The sequence below is a fragment of the Chrysemys picta genome, chromosome 13, assembly GCF_011386835.1.
Source record: "Chrysemys picta bellii isolate R12L10 chromosome 13, ASM1138683v2, whole genome shotgun sequence".
Taxonomy (NCBI): Eukaryota; Metazoa; Chordata; order Testudines; family Emydidae; genus Chrysemys; species Chrysemys picta.
In genome coordinates this window covers 12831867-12839696 of record NC_088803.1, presented here as the reverse complement: position 1 = coordinate 12839696, position 7830 = coordinate 12831867, and the positions used below count along the sequence as shown (strand labels likewise).

The 7830-nt window shown below is 44.6% G+C and overlaps 1 protein-coding gene across 1 annotated transcript; it reads right to left on the bottom strand.

Moving 5' to 3' along the window:
- Positions 1–1195: 1195 nt before the first annotated feature.
- Positions 1196–2152, bottom strand: LOC135975096 (olfactory receptor 14A16-like). The gene has a single exon (XM_065565140.1). It carries the CDS (start codon positions 2150–2152, stop codon positions 1196–1198), a length of 957 nt encoding a protein of 318 aa, XP_065421212.1.
- Between the last annotated feature and the right edge of the window lie 5678 nt (positions 2153–7830).

Sequence of the window (7830 nt, the reverse complement as noted above, 5' to 3'; positions counted from 1 at the left end):
AACAATATTACCTAGCCCACCTTGTCTCGCTAATATCCGGCGACCAACATAGCTACAACAACACTGCATACACCAGTGTTTAATGTCATTATTGAACTTACTCTTGTGTCTTTGGGAGAGTATCAAACCAGCGATGTTGTTGGAGCTACTCTGCATTAGCACAGGATTAGCTGAGATGGGGAATTCACCCATGCATCTCTGTTGCACTGACTTTCTGCTGGCCACCATTACCCATTCTTGGAACATTATGTGTTTTGGCCATTGGCCAAATCCTGATCCATTTGAACTGAGTGGCTAAATCCCAGTTATTTAAAAGGGATGAAAATTTGGCATCATTATACTGTCTGATTGTCTTTAAGAAATAATCCACAGCTTCCTCTTAAACAAAACAAACAAACAAATAAATAGACAAACAAACAAACAAACAACCCTTTCCAACCATAGCAGGAATGACACAGCATTTATTTATTTATTTAGGGTTACAATAATGAAAACATGTCTACCTAAGGCTCTTGATTCAAAACACATCATTAAAAGCACAATGATATCCCAGCCCTATTCATATAATTATTTCAACAGAAACTCAACTATGCAGACACTTCTTATGCACACCTTTATCACTGTGGAAAGAAAACTTTCAGCTCGCTCAGAAAACACCATCAAACAGATGATATTTGGGCACCCCCGATAGGTACCAAAACATCGACAATGTTGTCTAAGTGAATACTTACCATCTGCCCAGTCATTCCCCCTTAAAAAAACTTCAAAGAAAGAAAGAAATCAACCCCACCAAAAATAAACTAAAAAAACTGAGACAGAGATAAAAAACAAACAGCTACTGCACTGATACTGCAATCCAATTTTTACTCCAAAAAAGAAGAGCCAGACACTCCCTGAGGTTCACTAAGAACTTTGATATGGCTAATGATTTTATGTAGAAGGTGCTAACATAGGATGGTGATGGGTGGCAGTACACAATCCTGTGATAGATAGATAGACAGGCAAACAGATAGAGAATTATATTATTTACATTGGTATGCATTTACATTAGGGGTCCATTGACTTGAGTGGTGTTTTAATTTTTCCCAGTGAAAATTCCCCTTTTTTAATAAAGAGATGGCAAACCATGTTCTCGTGGAGTCAATTATGTCATCATTTGATTATTTTTATAAGGAAACATAGAAGGAAATTAAAATCAAAAGAGAAAGATGGACTGTTTATTGGTCGTAATTAACCTCGGTCCAATCAGTTTCCTCAGGGCAGCTTTGATCTCCTTGTTCCTCATGCTGTAGATGATCGGATTCAGCATTGGAGGTACCAAGGAATAGAAAACATCCACCATGAGATCCAGACGTGATATGGACCCCGAGTTGGGTTTCAGGTAGGCAATGATGCCAGTGAAAACAAACAAAGAGACAACAGTGAGGTGAGGAAGGCAGGTGGAGAAGGCTTTTTGCCGACCCTGCTCAGAGGGGATTCTCAGCACAGTTTTGAAGATCTGAACATATGACACAATTATTAAAACAAAACAGATTAAAGCTAAGCATGCACTAAAGACAATAACCCCAGTTTCCCTGAGGTCTGAGTCAGAGCAGGCAAGCTTGAGCAGCTGGGGGATGTCGCAGAAGAACTGATCCACCACATTTCCTCCACAGAAGGATATTGCAAGTGTGTTCCCAGTGTGCAGGGCAGAGTAAAGAATACCACTGATCCAGACACTGGCTGCCATTTGGACACAAGCTCTCCTGTTCATCACTCTCTCATAGTGCAGAGCTTGGCAGATGGCGACATATCGGTCATACGCCATGACAGTCAGGATGCCGAAATCAGCTGAACCAAGGAACATGAAGAGAAAGATTTGGGCAACACATCCAGGATAAGAAATCACCCTCGTGTTCATGAGGGAATTGACCATGGATTTGGGGATGGTGACAGAGATGGAACCAAGGTCTAGGATGGAGAGATTCATCAGGAAGAAGTACATGGGGGTGTGAAGATAGTGGTTGAGAGCTACGGCTGTGATGATGAGGAGATTCCCCAGCAGGCCTGCCAGATAAATCATTAGAAACACCACAAAGTGCAAAATCTGCAGCTCCCGAATGTCAGAGAAACCGAGGAGAAGGAACTCTGTCACGGTGGTTCGGTTGGACATTTTCTTCCTCAGCTTGTTGTGTGATGGCTGTGGGGGAAAGAAGAAGGTCCATAGTGAGGATTCGAGTGTCAGAGAGAATGGCCTTGATTCCCTTCTGAGTAATGTCCCATGATCTACTGTTAAATGTGCACAGCATTCCTCCCATCCTTCCATTGACTAGGAGCAGCGAGTGAGTGCTCCTCACTGCTGACAATCAGAGCACAGGAGAGAGAAGGTGAGTGAGGTAATAGCTGTTATTAGATCTGTTCCCATGGGTGAGAGAGAAAAGCTTTTGAGCCTCACATACTATCTCAGCAACCTTGTCTATTTAATATTCTGGGACCAACATGGCTACAACTACTGCATACAATCAGACCACTACTCAGGTGTGTTATCCCTAGTGTCAATTAGCACAACCCCCATAAAATCCATGGGGCTACATCAGTTTGCACCATCTGGGGATCTGGCCCAAGATGTCACTTGAACAAATGCATTAAAGACTGGAACATATTGCAAAAAACCCGCAGATTGAGCAAAGATGACCCCTCAACTCTGTCAAACAACAGATCAAAAACTTGGGCACGAAACTAAAGTACTAGAACTCCAAGACAGCCTGATTCCCACTTTCTAGGGAAATATGACACACTCACTGAGCATCCTAAGTGCTAGCTTGTCTGTAACAATTCCTCCCCAAACTCTGTTTATAGATGACCTGCCACTTGGTTACAAATTGATTGTTGTCAGCAATCCCAGCAGCACTCCCATCTCTGAGTGAAGATGGGCTAGTAGCATTGCACAGTTACTGCTAGGTTGTGTCGTTTCCCTCTGTGACTTTATATCTGGTCTGTGTGGGTCAGAGGCAGTCAGGAGACTTGGCTTTTGTTCTCGTCTCTGCCAGTGACCTGCTGTGTGATGTTGGGACAGTCACTTCCTCTCCCCATGCCTCTGTTTTCCCTCCCTCCTTTTCTCTGATTTTTCTTTTATGAGCTCTGTGGGGGATGGGCTGTGTCTTATAATGTATCTGCACTGTGAACCCATGTACAGACTTTGTGCTCAGCTGGCAGCAGTGTTGCACACGAGATATGGTGATAGACCAGGAGGTCTGGGTTCCTGTCCCATTGACCTCCTGGGAGTTCACCTACAGAGCAGAGGGGAACACCTTCCCAGCTCCAGTAGATGGACATGGGCTAGCTCTGCTCAAATTACTACACAAAACAGACCCATGTAGCCAGAGGTAGCCTGGGCACCAGCTCAGGCTCCATCTGACTACGAACCCACGCTGTTCAGGCAGGTTTGTATTGAGGTGGCTAGACTGAGCTGCTCCCTGTGCTGGCCCCATCTACTCTGCTATGAGCTACTGAAGTCTGCCTACCTGAGTTTGGAAGCATGCCCCCAGCTGTGGTGTAGATATGCCCTTAATGTCCTTGGGAAAGGTCCAGATAGACAGGCTGCCACTGCTTGATTCAATCCAGACTCTGAATTCCAAGGTTCTAGCATGTCTATTCCCTGGGCTGTCAGCTCTGTTTTTCACTCAGTTCTGCCATCCTTCAGCTATGTCTTTGAAACAGAAATAAAAATGGATGTAAGAGAATGACAGTGTTTGAAATTATGGTATCATTGGACGATATTAGTGCTTCCCACCCTGGTCAGTAATGTTCTGCTTAAAATTTTAAAAGAAAATTTGTGTTTTTAGTTAAACAAATTTTCATGGAAAGTATCTATCTATCTATCTATCTATCTATCTATCTATCTATCTATCTATCTAAAAGTTAATTTTTTTTCTTTGGGGATGGGGAAATTTTGGTTGGAATTTTTCAGTTTTCAGCAGAGAATGATTGGTTCTCTGTTGCAAAAATCCCAATGTTTGGAAATTTGGGGGACTTTTATAAAAAGGCAGCATTTTCTAATGAAGAAAAAAAGACAATAGCAAACTTACTGTGTTGGTCTTTAGATAGCGTTTCCCAACTTGCAAAGCATTTGATCCTGCAATGCTAGAAATTATTGGGCACTATCTATCTATATGTCTCCATGCACAACAATCTCTTTATCTCTCTCATAAATCCATCACAGCGTTATCTGGCACCCTCATGTTCTGTCATTGGATTTCTGAGTTGCTGGGTTTCTCTGCAGTTCCAAGCAGACAGGGATACACTCCACAGATGGGCCCTTTCTGCTCCACTCCTGGGGCAGGCGTGGCTGAGAGTGAAGGATTAAATGGGATCAGTGACTGAAAGTCCCTCCCAGCTGTACATGTTGACATGGCTACAGCCCAGGAAGTCCCTGCCCTGGGGCTAAATAGTTGAATGATGTCTCCAGGGTTGTGAGCCCAGCAATGATCTCACCTCTGAACAAACCACCCTGACAATATACTCTAACTGAACTGACAGAGGGAGAACGCAACCCAGCGTGGACCTTACTCAATGGCAACGTCTCTGGAAGGACCCTTGGCTAAAAACAAGGCAGAGCTGAGGCACAAAGAATGTACCAAGATATTTGCCAAATCAAATATTTATTTATAGCACAGACATGTGACCTACAATAGCAAAGAGCCTAGTGGCACCAGAAGCTCCGCTGGCCTGGAATAGCCTGTTCTTTCATTCCTGCCGCATAATTTCTTCTGGGGAAAGAGAGTTTTTTTCCCCCTGCATTGTATTAGCAGCACTTGGGATGCAGCCACCAGAGGAACCCACAGCCCAGGCTGTCCTGGCTGCTTGAAATTGATCACTAAGAGGTAGCCAGAGGCAAACACTAAAAAAGAAGGGTCATGCCCTGAGCTGGTGTAAATTAATACAGTTCCATTGATTTCAGAGTAGCTAGGGCTGGTTATTTGAATGATGGCCTGTCCCTTAGATTTCAATTATGATATGGCTGATTTACATCAGGTGAGGATTTGGCCTGTCAGAGTTTAGCTTGTTTAGTTGAGATTAGGCGTGTCTTTTGAAAGACCATTTTGTGTGTGGTGGGGGATAGGGTGGGGTTGGAGACTGAAGTTCCAACAGTTTCTCCTGAGGACCACCACCGTCTCCTCTCCTTCTATGGACTGTCTAGGGCTCATCATCCATCCTGGAGGTGGCCACTGGAGGGGAGCTGTTGGACGGTCCTCAATGTGCCATGTCCACATGTACGTGATGGAGCTACGTCACAGATATGGCCAAGAGCAGAGGCACCACACATGGCCAGGAATGGGCTAAACAGACTATAGGCCTGGGTAGAGAGGAGTCTGATTGCAACTCTGTTCTGGTTCTAAGTCCTGTGCTTAGACCACGCTCCAGTTAAACCTTCCATAAATTAAAGCCCAAGCTGAACAACAACCAGCCACCACTGCCACCTCCTGGATCTCACTGGAGGTTCCTCAGGTCAGTGTCCACCAAGGCTGGTGGCCTGTTGGAGAATCAAACTCAAGCATTTTGGCAGCAGCTTCTTTGAAATGGCTGCTACACCTAAGGGGGGGAGGGGGTGTTGTTCAGCAAACCCCCCTGCAGGTCACAGAGCTCTGCCTAACAAGGCTTGTGTTGTGCCGCTAGAGTCCTGCTGACAAAACCATGTCATCTGTGACACAGTGACCTGCACTGAGGACCCAGAGCCCTTTCTCTGCACATTGCAGGGATCAGAAATCATTTTTCAGCCCCTACTGTCGCTCCAACTTGGAGAAGCTGTGCTTTTTCAGGGCTGAATTGATGCCAGGGCCAGATGCTGCAGCCGTTGCTCACGGTTCTGGCCACAGTCATTGGGAGTGCTGTCTGAGCAATGGCTGCAGGAATGATCCTAAGGAATGAGCTTAGGGACTGCAGCTCAGGGTCTGGGCAGCCATGCAACTGTCCCAGACTGGGTACGCCAGGGCTTCCAGACTCTTGGGGCCCCTGGCTCTCCAGGCTTCCCATCTCAGTGTTGAGTCCAAGGAGCCAGTTGGCCTGGGAATCTGGAAGCCTTTAGGTTCCTGGCCCAGGACAGTCTGCATGGCAAGGTTACCCCAGAGCCATGGACCGTGGGATTCCAGGCTCCAAGCTCCATGGCATGGAATCTGGAAGCCCTCAGAGCCCTGTCTTTAGTCCGGATTCTGGGGGCTTCCAGGCTGCAGAGCAGAGAGCTGAGCTCCCATTCAAGCCAGAGACCCCCAGCTATTGTCCCTGATCCCGAGATAAAGAATAGAAGAGGCTCTCCAGCGCAGCCAGAGGGGAGGCCTCGCTGGAGTGACCCACACTGCAGAGCAAGAACAGAACCCATCAGAGGGAGTTAGGAACCCAGGAGGGGCATAACAGCCAGGTGAGTCTGGGCAAAGGCAACCCGGAGATTCTAGCTTTGAGACAACCCTTATTCTGTGTTAATAAACCAGTGCCCAGAAGGGGTTAGTAATTCAAGTGCATCAATTGTAGGAGATGGATTAACAGGGAAAGGAGAAATATTCAGGCAGTGACAGGTCTGACACCAGTTTAGACCTAGCCCTAACCCTAAACCAATAAAGGATGAGATTAACTGTACACCGTCAGTGGAAATGCTCATGTGTTTAAAGATAACCACTTTCTAAAGCAGCAGAGTCCTGTGGCACCTTATAGACTAACAGACATATTAGAGCATTCACCCACGAAAGCTCATGCTCCAATACGTCTGTTAGTTTATAAGGTGCCACAGGACTCTTTGCTGCTTTTACAGATCCAGACTAACATGGCTACCCCTCTGATACTTGACACTTTCTAAAGGGGTTTCCTGGATCAGGGCCTTAGTGCAAAATATGCAAAGGAAGTGAGCTATGGATTAATAATCATGAGCACTGAGAGCAGATTCTCAGCTGGTGCAAGTTCTCAAGCTCAACTGATGTCAATGGAGCAATGGCAATTTAAACTAGTTGAGGACTGGCACCTTCACTTTTAATTGACCCTGGTATGATAATTCAATTTATCCACTCAGGAAAGAGAAACAGGGCATGTGAAAATGTAGCCAGTGAAAACAGCTCAAACACCAGGTACTTATGATGAGCTGTTTGTAAATGATCTGTGAAGTAAGATACTCATAGAAATCCATTGGTAAATAATGTTTAATAATGAATACTTATGGACAATCATGAAGAGGAAATGAGTCACAATAATTGGCATTATCTATCTATCAATTGATTGATCTATCGATCTATCTCTCGAATCACATACTATGCTTTTGTCCCACATATATGAATTGTATATATCCATGCATAAAGATGGGTATTCTAATACTAATAATGGGCCTGCTTGTGAAATCCTTTCTAAGCATGGATGTGACTAGATTTAGAATGGATGATGCATAAAAAGCCAGCTCAGTGCATGTGATGGCACTTTTCAACTTACAGCAATATTATAATGATATGACACCAGGCAAATTACTTATACCAGTATTTATTAGAGAGAGAAAGTGGACCATATTCAGAGATCATCTCCAGACCTGAAGAAGAGATCTTCATACATTTGAAAGCTTGTCTCTCTGTGACATTCTATACCTTGGGGGAGCGCACTGTAATCCCCATATTCCTCATTTTCATATAATCATGATCTCCCATATAAAGCATGCCTTGTAAAGTATGAGGGGAAAGGTCATGGTCTGTTGAGAGTCATTTATCTATCCATATATATATATCATTAATAATTATGAAGTTATGAGAATTATGTTGTATGGTTGTCACTAAAACATGCTGTAAGTTGGGGAATCAGCCAGATGTTATCTCCCCAGAGGCA

Excerpts from the sequence above, each read along its gene's own strand:
- LOC135975096 (XM_065565140.1), bottom strand. The coding sequence starts at position 2,152 with ATGTCCAACCGAACCACCGTGACAGAGTTCCTTCTCCTCGGTTTCTCT.